At 41.2% G+C, this 18100-nt stretch overlaps 2 protein-coding genes across 4 annotated transcripts in view; one reads left to right on the top strand and one right to left on the bottom strand.

The window, feature by feature from the left end:
- The window catches only part of LOC130858127 (UDP-glucuronosyltransferase 1-6-like), a 97768-nt gene that overhangs the window by 19511 nt on the left and 60157 nt on the right, over positions 1-18100 (bottom strand). The window contains exon 1 of one of the 3 annotated variants that reach the window (XM_057744016.1): positions 16422-17733. The exons of the other annotated variants lie outside the window; for them this stretch is intronic. Coding sequence (XP_057599999.1) covers positions 16422-17285 — 864 coding nt within the window. The 5' untranslated portion in view covers positions 17286-17733. Of the gene's footprint in view, positions 1-16421; positions 17734-18100 lie in introns of those variants that run through there. 3 annotated transcript variants of the gene reach the window in all.
- On the top strand, positions 5828-6908 carry LOC130858128 (dnaJ homolog subfamily B member 3-like). The gene has a single exon (XM_057744018.1). It carries the CDS (start codon positions 5946-5948, stop codon positions 6672-6674), a length of 729 nt encoding a protein of 242 aa, XP_057600001.1. The 5' UTR covers positions 5828-5945; the 3' UTR covers positions 6675-6908.

The raw sequence follows: 18100 nt of genomic DNA on the forward strand, positions 1-18100 counted from the left end.
TTCTCTGTCTGACTTACATCACTCAGTATGATGATCTCTAGGTCTATCCATGTTGCTGCAAATGGCATTATTTCATTCTTTTTTTATGGCTGAGTAATATTCCATTGTGTGTATGTATATATGTGTATATGTATGCATATATATATACAGACATATAAACCACATCTTTATCCATTCACCTGTCAATGGACATTTAGGCTGCTTCCATGTCTTGACTATTATAAACAGTAATGCTGCAAACATTGAGGTGCATTATCTTTTCAAATTAGAGTCTTTGTCTGTTCTAGATATATGCCCAGGAATGGGATTGCTGGATTATATGGTAACTCTATTTTTTTGTTTTTTAAGGAAACTCCACACTATTTTCCATAGTGGCTGCCCCAATTTACATTCCCACCAAAAGTGTAGGAGTGTCTCCACACCTTCTCTAGCATTTATTATTTGTAGATTCTTTGATAATGGCCATTCTGACCAGTGTGAGGTGATACCGTATTGTAGTTTTGATTTGCATTTCTCTAATAATTAGTGATGTTGAGCAACTTTTTGTATGCCTGTTGGCCATCTTGATGTATTCTTTGGAGAAATGTTTATTTAGGTCTTCTGCCCATTTTTTGATTGGGTTGTTTTTGTTTTTCAATACTGAATTGTATGAGCTGTCTGTATATTTTGGAAATTAAGCCCTTGTCAGTCACATCATCTGCAAATATTTTCTCCCAGTCCATAGGTTTTTTTATTTTGTTTGTAGTTTCCTTTACTTAAAAGCTTATGTTTGATTAGATCCCATTTGTTTACTTTTGCTTTTATTTCTTTTGTCTTGGGCAATTGATCTAAGAAAATATTGTGGGACTTCCCTGGTGGTCCAGTGGTTAAGACTCCACACTCTCAATGCAGGGAGCCCAGCTTCAATCGCCGATCAGGGAACTAGATCCCACATGCATGCCACAACTAAGGAGCACATGTGCCGCAACTAAGACTTGGTGCAACTTAATTAATTAACTAATTAATTTTAAAATGGAAAATATTGCTACAATTTATGTCAGAGAATGTTTTGCCTATGTTCTCTTCTGGGAGTTTTATGGTGTCATGTCTCATATTTAAGTCTTCAAGCCATTTTGAGTTTATTTTTGTGTATGGTGTGAAGGAGTATTTTAACTTCATTGATTTACACGAGGCTGTCCAGCCTTCCCAACACCACTGTTTCTTCTCCATTGTATATTCTCACCTCCTTTGTAGAAGATCAATTGACTGCAGGTATGTAGGTTTATTTCTGGGCCCTCTGTTCTGTTTCATTGATTCATATGTCTGTATTTGTGCCAATATCATGCTGTTTCGATCAAATCACATTCTTGAGTAAACAGAGAAGACAAAGCATCCCCAGCACCTTGAATCCATTAGATTAGTATTTCATGAACCAAGAGAGAGTTACCTGAGAGGAAAAAAGGCTATGTGATGACAAAGCAGGCTGCTCTTCCAGAAATGAAACAGGAAGATGAATATACCTTTCAGAAAGGAAAAAACATAGCATTGCAAGCCCACCTTTGGCCCATGGAGATCTTTAAGAATGTCCTTCTCTGTAGCTCACTCAAGGCTCTGCCCAACCATCACATCATTTTTTGATTCATTCATCTAGCCAATATCTATTGATTCTGGCACAGTGCTGGGCCTGAAGGCTCCAATAAAGACCACCACTGCTGTGTTTCTCGCCTCCCAGAACTCATATTCCACCTAGACAGACTGACAGTTTAAACAGACAGACACATCAGAGGTTGTGTCCTAGCAGGCTAAGAAGGAAATGAATGCTGCTGGAGTACAGAATAATGGGAAAGGAAGACCAACTTGAGTCTGTGTGCATGGAAGGCCTTTCTCAAGACAGATCTGTATTCATTCAATGAGGCAGGGAGAGAAACCAAAATATATGAGGCAACAAAAGGTCAACTATACTCATCACACAGGCCCAGGGTCCAGAAGAAAGAAGACACTTCGGGAAGTTCTGATGATCAGTTGAAGGCAAAGGGGTGAAGTGAACAAAAATAACAAGAGGAATACGTATTTACTGAGCATGTGCTATGTGCCAGGTATAGTGCTAAGTACTTTTCAACACATCTTATGTAATCCCCCAAAACAAGCACTGTAAAGGCTGATACTATTATTCCCATTTTACAAAGAAAGACACTGAGGCTCAGAAGGATGAAGTGATTTGTCAAAGTCCTGCATTTACTAAGTGGCAAATCTGAGACCCAGGCCCTGGGTGTAGAAGCCTGGAAGCACTACCTCTTAACCACAACTCCCCGAGGCCTCAAGTAGGGCCCAGACAATGGTATTAAGGCTGAGATGGAAATGGACAACATACCAGAAGGCAGAAGTAGACCTGTAATCCCCACAGTCATTAACAATCAAAATAAATGGAGAGCTGGAACTTCCCTGGTGGTGCAGTGGTTAAGAATCCACCTGCCAATGCTGGGGACACGGGTTCAAGCCCTGGCCAGGGAAAAGCCCACAAGCCTTGGAGAAACTAAGCCAGCACACCACAACTACTGAAACACATGTGCCTAGAGCCCATGCTCTGCAACAAGAGAAGCCACCGCACTGAGAAGCCCGAGTACTGCAACGAAGAGTAGCCCCTGCTCACAACAACTAGAGAAAGCCTGCATGCAGCAACGAAGACCCAATGCAGCCAAAATGAAAACAAAAACAAAACAAACAAAAAAACCACAAAATAAATGAAGAAACGGCAGATGGCAGGACTCTGGAACTAAGTCGAATGTATTCCCACAGCAATACCCAGCACTAGCTGGTGCTCCAAAGATCAGGTGAAGGGTCAGGGAGCAAGTACGGTAGTTGCTGAATAGAAATGGCCCTCCCCAAGAAAGGGCAAATTGGAGTGCCGACAGAACTGAGCACCTCACTCTTTCTTTTGGGGATTCACTGTTGCTCTATATGATCCCAGTGTGAAAGCACAGAGGCCAACATTTTGACCATGGACATCACTGGCCACCCATCCGCGGAGATCTTTTAGGAGGTTTGTGGGGAAACTGCTATCTTTACAGCTTTGATGTCCTGGAGGGCACATCTGCAGCCCCCCGCCCCCTCATTCTGGTACTTAGAGTAGGTACTTAGAGTCCCTTTCCCTTGTATCCTTTCTCCACAGACCTCCAGTCTTGTGTGTGCTTACGTATGGGCGCACACCTGTGCACGTGGTCACACTCATGCACTCTGCAGCTCCCTCCTCTCCCTGCTCTGCCCCAGACACTCAGCAATACTCCAGGACAAGGATTCTAGGTGAGCAGAAAAGAGGTAGTAATGCTTTGGCTCACTGGTGTGCGCTTATCTATCATTCTGAAATTCACAGTCCACTTTAAACATTAAGGCAGTAATTCTTCTCAAGTCTCAATGTCATGAGCGTTCATCCGTAGATTACACAGAACAAAGGGGCTGTAAACACACAGTCATCGTGGTAATGATTTTATGGCTTTCCTGCATCACACAGAACCTCAGAACTTTTTGAAGCCTCTTTGCCCATAGATGGTTTGGGATTGTGACTCTGCCCATGACCAGGAAATCTTCTTTACCCGTATAAATAGCAGGCAATCCACACCCACTCTCAAGAATTAAGACCAAAAACCACTACTAAGCAATTCAATAAAGCTCCTGCCCTGGAACCTGTGGAGACCTGACACTCAAAGTCCATTGTTAATTCCCCATTCATCAAATATTTATGGGAAGTGTTGGCCCTCCAAGCACGATGCTAGGAGCTGGGGCCAGAAACCCAAGTTAAAAATAGTCTGTGCCTGTCAAGAGGGCTCTGGTGGACAAACAACCAGGAAATTACAGGGCAGAGTGAGATGTGCCGTGGTTGGGGAGCATGGGTGGCCAAGGAAACCGAGCAGGGCAGCAATGTAGTCTTGCTTTGGGAGCTACTGAAGAGTGGGGTGTCTGTAAGAGCATTCCTGGAACCCACTGGAAGGTGATTTAAAGCTGAAGCCAATAGTTGAGAAACCCACCACTCCACATACTCCTAGCTCCTCTGATGGAGTCAGATTGGGTCTGCTAGATACTAAACTGAAAGGTCTACATAACCAAGTCCATAGTCCTCTGGATAATCTGTGGGACCCTCCAGGGGAAACAAAACCATCTTCCTTGAATCTCTGTAGCATTTTGCCTTATTCCGCCTTGTATCTTTTACCAGTTTGCCTATCTGTCTCTGCTACTAGACTCTCTCTGTGTCTCTGCTTCCATCTATCCATGTATCTATGTACCTATCTATTCATATATATATACGTATATGTCCACAGATTCAGCTTCGGAACCACTCTCTCACCCAGGTGGCCGTCCATGGTTTTGCAGACAGTAAGACTCAGTAAATGTTTCTGTACGGATGTGACACCCCTTCTCCCTTTGCTCTAGGCCCCACATCCAAGCAAACAAGTGCTGAATCCACATCATTCTACCACTGTTTCTCAAACCCAGCTGCCATGATCCTGCTTCAGGACCTCATCCCCCAATGCCCCTAATCCCTACCTGTCCCTTTGGATTCCCTGCATCAGCTGTCCCCAGCATGGCCCCACGCTACTGCCACCCCTGAAACCTTGGTCAACAGATGCCTAGGGCCCAGAATAGAATTCAAACTCCTCAGCCTTGCCCTCAGAACTCCCTAAAATGGACTCCAGCTCATTCCTCCTCTCTAGCCCTTCTGCTTCACCCCTCCCTCTGCCCCTTTCCCTCCTGCCATTCTGGATTACTTAACCTTCCCAAAACACACCTTGTACTTTTCCATACTGCTTTGTTCACACTGAACTCTATTCCCAATCCACTTCCTAATACTGTTTATTGCGTGCTAACCAAGTGCCAAGTTCAGGGCTTCAGTCCCTCAAGGTGATATGTCAGCAGTTTGTCCTGGTGAAATGGTGCACCCCTTTCGATCTACTACCTTTTATGGTGAAATGTTGAGAGTTCATTGGTTAATCATTTCCTCTTAGAACCTAAGTGACCTTTATTGGTGTTGCCTCACCATTTATCAAAGCAAAGAACACACTGTCAGAGAGAGAATAAGGAGGAAGTGGTAAGAAGTCAGATGTCAAAGAGAAAATCATGGTTACGATACAGCAGTTTTAGCAGAAGTAATCACTGAACCCCAAGTTTACCCACAGCACTATAAACATGGCCAGGAAGTTTTAATCATTTTGATATGCCAGACCAAGAGTTCACAAACTATGGGCCAGAGCACCCTGGCGATCTCCAAGAATTCTTCAGAGAATTTTGCAAAGTTAAAACGATTTCCATGATAATGATATCTGACTTTTGTGTACAGTGGAATTTCCCAGTGGCTACATGGCAACAAATGAGATAGCAATACATTGAATGCAGAAGCAGATATAAAAATCTCGCTCTTCTGTTACTGCCAGAGAGATGTAAAAAAAGGTAAAACGATGCCACTCTTCATTAAATTTCTTTTCCATAAAAATATGATTTCTGTTAGCATGTAATGGCTTTATCGTTATTAAATTGGCGAACTTCGATTGTTTCAGTTTTTAATGGAGTAAGTACTGATCGTTATAAGCCACATAAAATCAAAAGGGTCCTGAGGGCAAAAAGTTGGAGAAACACCATCCGAGACAAATGACACCTGCCTGTCCTTCAGCCCAGGGTAGGACTAAGCTCACTCCTGTTACTGTAGCCCTATGGGGAGATCACATCTCAACAGAGGCCCGGGTGGGCGGAGCGAATGCGTGGGCAGGGCCTCTGCGCCCGCGTGAAACACGTCACAGAGTTCCTCGTGGGGAGTGCATTCTGGGATGCAGCCACGACCAATGAGACGCGGGCTTCGTCACAAGGGGCGCCCCCTCTGGGCAGCCTGGCCTGGCGGGCACTCGCGCCCGTGCCCCAGGGCTGCCGGAAGCGCCGCTCGCCCGTGTCCTTGGCCCGCGGGCCGTGGCCGGCCGTCCAGCATGGTGGACTACTACGAGGTGCTGGGCGTGCCCCGCCAGGCCTCGTCCGAGGCCATCAAGAAGGCGTACCGCAAGCTGGCGCTGAAGTGGCACCCGGACAAAAACCCTGAGAACAAGGAGGAGGCGGAGAGGAGGTTCAAACAAGTGGCCCAGGCCTACGAGGTGTTGTCGGACGCCAAGAAAAGGGACGTCTACGACCGATACGGCGAGGCGGGGGTGGAGGGCGGCGGGGGCGGCCGGGGCGGCAGGCCCTTCGAGGACCCTTTTGAGTGTGTCTTCACCTTCCGCGACCCGGCCGACGTCTTCAGGGAGTTCTTCGGCGGCCGGGACCCGTTTTCCTTTGACTTCTTTGGAGACCCGCTTGACAGCATTTTGGGCGGTCGGAGGAGCGCCCGAGGAAGCAGGAGCAGAGGGTCCGCGCCGCTTTTCTACACCTTCAGTGAATTTCCAGCATTTGGAGGTGGTTTTTCTTCTTTTGATACAGCATTTTCTTCCTTTGGTTCTGTGGGGAATGGCGGCCTTTCTTCCTTCTCCATGTCTTGTGGTAGTGGTGGGACGGGCAACTTCAAATCCATGTCGACTTCCACCGAAATCATTAATGGCAAAAAGATCACCACCAAGAGAATCGTTGAGAATGGCCAAGAAAGGGTAGAGGTGGAAGAAGACGGAGAGTTAAAGTCCCTGATAATAAATGGCAAAGAGCAGTTGCTACGCCTTGACACGAAGTGATTCCGGTCCACAGTGAACTTAGAGAACATTTGGAGGAACAGCAGGATGTTCTCTCTTTTTGAAGATTGCAAGCGAACTCTACTTTCAAAACAACTGTACTCAAGAATTTATAAAGAGTTCATGCCAATGCCTATTTGTTGTTACTGTTGGGACCACAGACTAGGACCTCTGTTTTTCTTTAAACCTGTTGTAAATATCTGTATGCACTTTGCTATTAAACATAAGCCCAAGGCAGACAGTGATTATTTCATAGTACTAAGACAAAATGTTCACCACAGCACCTTGAACCTTGCCTTGCCATTTTGTTTTTGTTTGAAGTGTGAGCCAAGTAGTTTACTCTGAAGTTAAGATTGCCAAGATAAATCAGTTTACTTCAGTTGTTTAGCACACAGTAGTAAGAGATATGAATATATTAATAATACTCCTGGCTTAAAGATGGCTTTTAGTTCCACATAATGCTGGTGACATAGTAAGATTTGACTGTTTAAATATAATGGTAAGCCTAGGCTTTTTAAAAACAGGTAAATCTGGCATAGATGATGTATTAGTTTTCTATAGCTGCTGTAACAAATTACCACAAACTTGGTGGCTTGAAACTATGTGTATTTATTCTCTTAAAGATCTGGAGGTCGGAAGTCTGAAATTGGTTTGATTGGATTGAAGTCAGTGTTAGCAGGGACCATGTTCCCTCCACAGGCTTGGGCAAAATACTTAAGCGAATTCCTCATGGTTACCATTGGTTAATAGCATCCTTAGGACACTATTCAGATCATTTGACTTAAACAGTAATTTAAAAACACAAAAAGAACAGTGGTGGCGATGACTCAGAAACTTAATTTAAATCTCGTTGCTAGCTGTACCCAAATTGGTTCTACAACTAGGAATGCTGGAAATGTAAAAAAGCATTTTGATAAGGCTACACAAAACTATCCCATTGCTGTGTGCAGGATGTATCTCATTTCAAATTAGATTGACAAAAGCCAGAAATACTGGAAAGGTTGAAACAGTGGAGAGTTTGAAATATTGATTGAGTGATGCAATACACACATGTCTGAGAGGGTAGCTTTCTGTTGGCACAATTTATGCCCCTGTGGGGGGGGCATGGTTGCCTTAGGATAGTCCCATTACAAGGTGTTCCATCCTCCTTGGTCATCTCCTAAGGAAAGGTTTGAGAGCAAAAAGGCAACTGAACAGGACAGACTAAAAATGCAGCATGTTCTTAGTTCTTTGCTGAAAAGTCATGTGGCCTGAGCACATTTGTTAACAACTTAGAATATATGAGATTGAGTTCAGATACTCTTTGGTCCCTTAAAGTCCAATCTCCATGGAATGACGTGCAAACAGTACACACCAGGGACACAGGATTCAGCCATTACTCTCCTACAGGGACACGCAGAGCCTGTTAAAACCATATCAAATAAACAGTCACTGAAGTACCTGGGCAGTGCTGCTTATATACTCTGTACAAGCAGGATCAGAATAAAACAGACTACTTGGGCTTTTCAAAAATGAGTTCATTTGCTTGCCAGGCAAGGGAACACATACCATTGAAGACATTCATGTTTGTTGAGGGGGCTGGAAGGGATGGGGAGCAGGGAGAGAAGCGATGTTAGGAGTTTCGAAGTGATGGGAAGGTGCACAGTTTCATGGTGCTTTTGCTAATTAAGGGTTGAAAATTACCACTCTGGATAAAGCAAAATAAGTGCATTTGTATCTGTACAATTGGTTAAAATAAGTTCCATTGTTCGGTGGCCAGGTAATTTTTCAACTGACTCCAATGAGTCTGGCATGCCAGGATGACTCAGAGGGCTTGGATCTTTAACCACTCTGGGTGAAGAGTACAAAGAGAGCATTCAGTTTTGATATATCCTGGATTCGTACTGCTAAGTGGAAAGTTTCTCTTTTACAGAAATAAAAAGCATTTAACTTAAAGAATTTTCAGGGAATTCCCTGGTGGTCCAGTGGTCAGGCACTTTCTCTGCCATGGCCCTGGTTCAGTCCCTGGTTGGGGAACTAAGATCAAGCAAGCCTTGAGGCATGGCAAAAAAAAAAAAAAGAATTTTCAAAACTGAAAATCTTTTATAAATGTCTTGACTCAAAAAGTCACAGTGTTGTAGGCCTATATATCAGTATTCCTCTTTTATGGAAAGGTTTGAATGGGCTTTCAGAGTGGAAAAAAAAGCATTTCCTGTGATGCAAAAATGACCATCCCACGTCCCCTGTATTGGATTCCCTCCATGGAATCACCAGCACCATCCAACAGAAGACACCAGGCAGGGAAAAGTGTGTTCCTGTGAGCCCCAAGAGACCTGGGGACCTGTAGTCATCTCAGCAAAATCCAGATAGACACCTGCTGGAGCTCCACACTTAACTAGTTTTAGTCTAGCTTATCTCACACCACAGAAGCAAATGAAAGAGAGAATACTCTCTTCAAATAACCAGTAAGGATCAGTCTTCTTTCCCCTGTGATTGCACTATTCTATCTCTAAACAGGGAGGAAGTCCCTCTTCATCTTGAGCAATCCTTCACCCAAATGCTTGCTTCTCTAGGAATTTCTAATTTCACTTTCTCATCCTACTTTCTCAGGAAACACAGACTCATTTCCTCTTCTACTCTCCTTTAAACCCTTTCTGTATAATTTCAACTACCACCAATCAGTATACTCAGCAATCTAATGTAACTGCGCTCTGGGAGAGAGTCAACTACCTCATTGATGAAATAGTCTATTCTCCATCTTTAGCCCATGCAGCTGAATTTTAGACTTATCAGTAACTTACAGAACTCTTTCCTCCTATGGATATGCAACTTGTAGAATACCTAATCAGAAATAAGTTTTGTTAAGGTGGAGCTCTCTAAGGGGAGCAACTTATTTGTCTTTTTTTTTCCACTTAGTGGATGAGAATACTTATGTAAAATCAGGGAGAGTGCTTCATTTGAGGTATCTAAGGTATCTATATTTGGCAAAATAAAGAGGAATTCTTTACCTTGGAACTTTGTGAAAACAAAATTATTTGTTGAAAATGAGCATATTCATATGGGAGGAAGCAAAAGAGTGAATTTTTTAAAATGCATATTGAAAGAAAGAAAAGTCATAATTGATAATGCAGAAAGTAAAATCAGTGATAGAAATATGCTCTTCCAGAGATCATCTCCCAGAATGCATCAGAAAAATACAGTAGATAGAACTGAAGAGTAAGATGATAGGGACAGAGCCTGGAAAGCAGAAATCTGTGGATGACAGATGTTCCGAAAGAAGAAACCGGAACAAAATTTCAATGACACAGAGAACTTTCAGGTTTTCAATTCTAATCTCTGGAAGATGTGAATATGTTGTCTTACATGGCAAAGGGACTTTGTAGATATGGTTAAGGGTCTTGTCATAAGGGGATTACCTTGGGTTATCTGGGTAGTTTCAGTGTAACCACAGGAGCCCTTGTAAGTGCAAGGGAGGAAAGAAAGTCAGAGATTTGAAGATGCTGTACTGCATTCACACGGAAATGCAAAAGAGCCAGAGAATTCCCAAATTAACAACAACAACAAAAATTGTTTACAAAAAAAGGAAAAAAGAAACACTTAAAAAGAATAAGCTTATACTAAATGGAAGGAATAAAATAAATTGTGTGAATGAACAGAATTCTTAAAAGAAATGAGATTGGGTGGGAATTTTTTAATCTTATTTTTAAATTTTTAAGTAAACTTTTAAATAAAGTTTTCAAGTTAACAGAGATAGACTTCACATATATGGTCAAGTTCCTTTTGTCAAGGGTGCAAAAAATATTCAATAGGGACAGTCTTTCAACAAATGGTGCTGGGAAAACTAAATATATGAATGGAGAAAATGAATTTGGACTCTTACTAATGCCATATAAAAGATTAACTCAAAATGTATCAAAGACTTAAATGTAAGGCATAAAACTATAAAATTCTTAGAAGAAGACATAGGACAAAACTTCATAACACTGAATTTGGTGAAGATTTCTTGAAAATTATAACAAAGGCATTGTTAGTGAAAAGTTAATAAGTTGCTAATAGTTTTTGTTTTGGGGGGGAGTAGGGTGCCACACAGCATGCAGGAACTTAGTTCCCCAACCTGGGATCAAACCCATGCTCTTTGCAATGGAAGCATGGAGTCTTAACCACTGGACCATCAGGGAAGATCCTAAAAAATTAACAAATGACCGTACAACACAAGGCAAACTAGAGATTCAATGCAACATCTATCAAAACACCAATGGCATTTTTCACAGAACAAGAATAAATAATTCTAAAAATTGTATGGAAACAGAAAAGACCCCAAATAAAACAAACAAAAATCTTGAGAAAGAAGAACACAACTGGAGCAGCAACATGGATGGACCTAGAGATTATCATACTAAGTGAAGTAAGTCAGACAGAGGAAAACAAGTACTATATGATGTCACTTATATGTGGAATCTAAAAAAAGATACAAATGAAATTATTTAGAAAACAGAAACAGACTCACAGACATAGAAAAGGAACTTATGGTTACCAAAAGGGAAAGAAAGAGAAGAGTTAAATTAGGAGCTTGGAATTAACAGATACACATCACTATACATAAAATAGATACATAGCAAGTCCCTACTGTATAGCACAGGAAACTATATTCAATACCTTGTAATAATCTATAAAGGAAAAGAATCTGAAAAGAATACATATCTGAATCACTTTGCTGTACAACAGAAACTAACACAAAAATTAACTGTGCTTCAACTTTTAAAAAGAGCAGAACTGGAGGCATCATGCTCCCTGGATTCAAACTTTACTACAAAACTACTGTGATCAAAACAGTATGGTACTTCAGTTTATGATTGAAGGCAATTTGTGGGATGATACACAGAGGAAACACCATGTAAAAAACTTCTTCTTGCTGTTAATGTTAATATATGTTAGCTGTGAGTACTGCTCCAGCTGTGCTTGCAGCTATACATGCTGTATCTGACAGCCCAGAAACCATCACAAACGAACATCCCTTCTCAGAAAGAAAAATGATGATCCTAGTGAGGTTTAATAAAGAAGGATAAAGAAGCCAAAGAGAACTGTGAGAATGTGGACATATAAGCAATAAAAATTGGGGGTTATTGGAAATGTTCATTTGGAAATAGGAAACTACAGTCATATTACCCACTGCTATTATTTTAAATAAAAATATTGAGAATAAAAAAAAACCGAATGGTACTGGCACAAAAACAGACATAGATCAATGGAATAGAATATAGAGCAGAAATAAATCCACATGTATAAGGGGAATTTATGACACAAGAGGTAAGAAATATACAATGAGAAAGACAGCCTTTTTAGTAAATGGTGTTGGGAAAACTGGACAGCTACATACAAAAGATCAAACTGGATTGCTCTCTCATGCTATGCACAAAAATAAATTCAAAACAGATTAAAGACGTAAACGCAAGACCAGAAACCATAAAAATTCTAGAAGCAAACATAAGCAGTATGCTCTTTAACTTTGATATTAGTAATTTGGGGGGGGGGGATATGTCTCCTCAGGCAAGGGAAACAAAAGCAAAATAAACAAATGGGACTATATACAACTAAAATCTTTTGAACAGCAAAGGAAATGATTAACAAAAGGAAAAGCCCACTTACTGAATGGAGAAGATATTTGCAAATGATATATCTGGTAAGGAGTTAATATCCAAAATACACAAAGAACTCACACAAGTCAACAACAACAACAACAAACAGCATGATTAAAAATGGGCAGAGGACTCGACAGACATTATCCAGAGAAGAGAGATGGCCAATAGGCACGTGAAAAGATCCTCAACATCACTAACCATTAAGGAAATGCAAATCAAAACCACAAAGAGCTATTACCTCACACCTGTCAGAATGGCTATTATCAAAAAGACAGAGACTTCCCTGGTGGCGCTGTGATTAAGAATCCACCTGCCAATGCAAGGGACATGGGTTCGATTCCTGGTCCAAGAAGATCCCACATGCCACGGAGCAACTAAGCCCATGCACCACAGCTACTGAGCCTGCAATCTAGAGCCCATGAACCACAACTACTGAGTCCAAGTGCCACAACTACTGAAGCCTGTGCACCTAGAGCCTGTGCTCCACATCAAGAGAAGCCACCGCAATGAGAATCCTGCCCACCACAATGAAGAGTAGCCTCCACTTGCCACAACTAGAGATAGTCCGCACAAAACAACAAAGACCCAACACAGCCAATGAAAATAAATTAATTAATCCATTATTTTTAAAAAAGGCAACAAATGGCAAGGATGTAGAGAAAAGGGAACTCTAGTGCACTGTTGGAAGCAATGTAAATTGGTGCAGCCACCATGGAAAACAGTAAGGAGATGCTCAAAAAGTTAAAAATAGAACTACCATATGATCCAGCAATTCCACTCCTGGGTATTTATACAAAGAAATGAAAACACTGATTAGAAAAGGTACATGCATCCCTATGTTCATTGCAGCATTATTTACAATAGACATGAATATTGGCTATTGAATATTACTCAGCCACAAAAGGAATGATATCTTGTCATTTGCAACAGCATGGATGGACCTAGAGGGTATTAGGCTAAGTAAAATAAGTCAGATAGGCAAAGATAAATCTTGCATGATTTCACTTACATGTGGAAAATAAAAGGCAAAGCAAATGAACAACTATAACAAAACAGAAACATACTCATAGGTACAGAGAACAGGCAGTTGACAGAGTGGAGGGGAGTGGGGGAAGAAAAGAAAAGAGTGAGGGGGATTAAGATACAAACTTCAGGTGCAAAATAAATGTCACAGGTATGAAATAAGAGTGTGAGAAATACAGTCAATAGTTATGTGATATCTTTCTAGAGTGAATATCATAACTGGATTTATCATGGTGATTATTTTGAAGTGTATGGAAGTATTGGATCACTATGTTGTGTGACAGGAACTAACATAGTGCTGTAGGTCAATTATTCTTCAAAAACAGAGAAACTCATGGAAATAGAAATTTGATTTGTGGCTACCAGGGTCAGGGGATGGGGACAGGGTGGGAACTGAATGAAGGCAGTCAAAGGGTACAAACTTCCAATTATGAGAGAAATAAGTATTAGGGACGTAATGTACAACATGAGAAGTATAGTTATGAAATTCTTTAAGAGAGTAAATTGTAAGAGTTCTCAAACCAAGGAAAAATATTTTTCTGTGCCTCTAATTTTGTATCTTTCTGAGATGATGGGTGTTCACTAAACTTACGGTAAACATCTCATGATCTAGGTACCTCAATTACTATGCTGTCCCTAAGCTTACACAGTGCTGCATGTCAATTATATCTCAATAAAACTGGAAGAAACAATGGCAAAGAAGCACCTGAAAATTTTTCTGTGTTGAGTATATGTTTAAAGGATAATGTTCTTGATATACTTGATTCAATAAAATATATTATTAAAATTAACCCTCATTTTGCTTTTTATAATATGTCTACTAAAATGATTTCAATTACATATGTGGCTTGCATTATATTTCTATTGGAAAATTCTGTCCTAGACCATAAAGGAAACCTATTAAGAAATTTTTTACAGTAGTGACTCGACAAGTAACATCCTCTGATTATAATTCAAAATAATTAGAAAATATAAGAGAAAGAGGGCTACAATAAATCTTAACTACATGGGAATTAAGAAACAACCTTCTTTTAAAAAAAATAGCCACTGACTCAAAGAGGAAATCAATAATATAAATTTAAGTTAAAAAAAATAGAAAATGAGAGCAATCTGTACCAAAATATAAGGAATTGAGAAAATGTTTTATTTATGACCTTCAATTCTTCATTATTAAGATAACATAAAGGAACTTAATGCTTACCTAAGGAAATTATAAAAAAACAACTATAAAGTAAATCAAAGGAAACAAGGATGTTATCATTAATAAAAACAAGCTGCAATTAATGAGAAAACAAAAATAGTAAAAAGAATAAGCATATGCAAACATTTCTTTGAGAAGACCAATAATATAATTCAACCCATCATAAACCTCAAGAAGGAAAAGGAACAACAATATTAAAAATTTAGACTTCAATCTTTCATATTTTGAGAAGTTCCATAAACATTTAAAGGAGTCACATCTAAGAGTAAACCAAGTCAAATACATGAGAATGACAAAATCTCAAAGAAAAAACAATTTAGTGGAACAAAAATTATAATGTTGTATTTACAATGTATAAAACATGAAAATTTCACTGTAAATGACCTTCCATGTAGCAAATAAATTGGAGGAAACATATTTAAATTCCTCCATCTGACATATCTTGTCCTGCTTTGCACGTTTTTAATAATGATAAAGATAACATTTGTTTGCTCACTGTGACAATATTAAGATCAGAATGGTTAGGTCACCCCTCCCCTACCCCAAGGTCATTCACTTACAAAATGGTAGTGAGGATTTGAACCAAAGGCAGTCCACTCTTGTGAATATATTCACACATAAGAAGAAAAGAGTGGCAATTATTTTTTTAAATGCCTCCCTACTTTCACTTTTTACAAATCTAATAGATACATACATATTTTATATAGCTGGCCAAATGCATTGCATATAGGAAGAAAAAAACAAGCATAATAGGTCCTTTATGGTGTGAGCAAAAAAGAAAAATGAAGTTAGAGTCCTTTGCAATAACATATATTACATTAATAAAAAGAGATACAAAAGTAAGAATACAAAAACTATGAGAGACCTAAAGTCATGGAAGTTAATATAAATTCAGTGAATATGACATAAAAAGGCAAAAAAGATAGCTAACTCCATGGATAAAGAAACAAATCTAGCCCCCAAGAGTCCTGTTTCAATTAAACCCAGATATTCAGGATTAACATAAGAAGACTCTGAAACTATGAAATAAGCACATGGAAACTTAGAGTGTGGTGGCTTGGGCTGGGGTAGGTGTGGTGATGTGGTCAGCCCCTTCTAACAAACCTTTCCTCTTTAAAACTGATTTCTCAGCATCAGTGTCCCCACCTTCAAGGCGTTTGTAGGTTCCGTTTTACCTCCTCTCTAGCCACTACCACTATCCTTTGATGACTTCAGTGTCCCGAGTAGTAGACCTAACAAGCCATCCAAATCCAGTTCATCCCTACGTTTCATTCCAGACACCAACTCACAGTCAGAAGACTTTTCGGCAGCACAGCTCCATCTCTGAAAAGTTGGACTCAACTATTTCTTTCTCTGATCACAGAGACCCTAACTTCTCTCACTGGCATTGTCTCGCTTCTCTTAATTTATTCGACCTCTCTGAAACCGCTGCTTCCTTTTGGTGCTTAGGTCTTCTGTGACCACACCTCAGTCCCTTCCAAGACAAAACCACTAAGAAATATCAGGTCAACAAATGCAATTTGCCAGTTCTTTCATCCTTCTATTGAACCCCCTGAAGCAAAACCCCTTGATGGATGGATTCACAGCTCAAGTTCTCTGCTCCTACTCAGAGAATTGCACAAACATTATGAGGGTGACTTCACAAAAGGGCAATCATGGTTGAATCACACCATTGCTTGTCAGTCCTATGACAGACCCTCACCCCTGCCTCTCATTCCTCTCAAGGACTATCATAAACATTTACTGCACTACTGGAGACATTCTAACAATTTATTTCACGAAAGACTGATAGGAGAATGAGAGGTGGAAATCTTTAGAAAGATCAGAAGAGAAGTGAGCACCCAGAAGTAAGTTATTTTTTAAAGTGTTCCACTTGGAACATAGATTGAATAAACGCACCACACAGACCTGAGACAATGGTCTCCTGTGGGCACAGTTGATACCCCCAATGAACACCATGTTGGGCATGATTGGCCGGGGGTAGTCCATCACGAAGTCTCCTCTGAACAGCCACATGGATGCAGAGCCAAAAATATCCACCAGCGACACCTCTCTCTGGAGAAGCTCAGAGGCCATACGTGCATAAGGAGTGAAAGAAACTCGGCAAATGTACATCAGGCTCAGAGGGTAGAGCATGTTCCTGACCCTTTGGAAGAATGTCATGTGGTCTGAATTCGTTGTTAATAACCTAGGAACATAGGAGAAAGGGTTTGGACACGCTGTGCCCTCAGCATCTAAGTCACACGGAACGGAACGCAAAAAAAACACAGCCGGAATCGACAGGTACTTAGCCAGCACTGCCCCGCAGGGGTAAACAGGGTCCGTTAAAACCACATCAAAGGAGCTGGCATTCAGGTGACTGATCAGGTCCTTGTCATACAACAGCCCCTCACAAGACTTTTCAAACACCAAAGATGCATCTTTCAAAGATGCCATAGTTTCCCAAAACAGCGTTAGAAAATGTACTCTTTCAAAAATCAGATGAATACGGCCCGTCATGAGGCGATCATATTTGTCCTGGGTGAATGGAATAGCGTAGGTTTTCATGGTGAAAAAGTCCGCTGCCTTGATGTGCACATTCAACTCCGGAGAAAGGACCACTGCTTGGTGGCCTCTGGTGTGGAGCTCCCGTACAGCCTCCCGCATGCTGAGCCAGTGGCTGCCGTCCATGGGGACCACCAGCACCTTCCCAGCCTCTGCCCATCGCCCGATGCACAGGCAGAGCAAGAGTCCCGAGAGCACCTGCCAGGGACGCTGCAGTCCTGGAGGCATCGCGGCAGAAGCCAAAGGCAGCTGTCTTTCCGGTCAGGCTGTGCCTCTTACATTAGTTTTCTTTATCTTATCATCAAGCCACTTAAGCAAAATGGCATGTAATTGCAAGGCAGTGTGCCCTCCTTACATTAATCATTACAGAATAAGTCTATCCCTGTGTTTCATCACCTCTGCTTTCATGAAAGACCACTCCCCCTTATCCTGGAAAAACTCAATTGACTCTGCCACTCCCTCTGGGGAGCACTGTAGTTCACTCTCTTGTTTCTCATCCAATTCCCAAAGCAAGGCTCTGCCTGCCCATTCCCTTTGTTCACCTTCTACTTCTCTGTTAATCTTGTTCTCTGGGGCTGTGCCTGAGCTCTGAGGAGTCACCTACGCCCTAGTCCCCAACCAGAACCTCTCAGCCGGAGGTGACCTTATTTCATAAGTTTTTAAACTCTTTCCACCAATCATGGGTGAACATGGAGCACATCCAGGAAAATATATAACATTGCTAAGACAGCTTTCTCTCAGCAGGGAGGGGATGCCAGATGTCTGTTTTGTTCCACACTGGGACATCTCTTGCAGTGTTCAGGGGGAGATTCTGTTGAAGCGGGTGTCAGATATAGAAACATCTGGAGGGATTCTGGAGGAAGACAGCAGAAGGGTTGGTTGAAATTTCTGCATCTACCTCGTGGAATAAGAGTTGCTCTATCTAAAGCGTCAATGGGCAAAGCAAGCTTTAGCAATGACAGCGGGGTCAGAGAGCGCCACCCCCTGTTCTAAGAGCAGGCTCTCTGAATTCCTCCTATGCTGGAGGCGCCAGTCTTCTGCTA

The sequence above is a fragment of the Hippopotamus amphibius genome, chromosome 8 (assembly GCF_030028045.1).
Source record: "Hippopotamus amphibius kiboko isolate mHipAmp2 chromosome 8, mHipAmp2.hap2, whole genome shotgun sequence".
NCBI lineage: Eukaryota > Metazoa > Chordata > Mammalia > Artiodactyla > Hippopotamidae > Hippopotamus > Hippopotamus amphibius.

Bases quoted from the DNA above. Each gene is read 5' to 3' on its own strand.
- LOC130858128 (XM_057744018.1), top strand. From the start codon at position 5,946: ATGGTGGACTACTACGAGGTGCTGGGCGTGCCCCGCCAGGCCTCGTCC.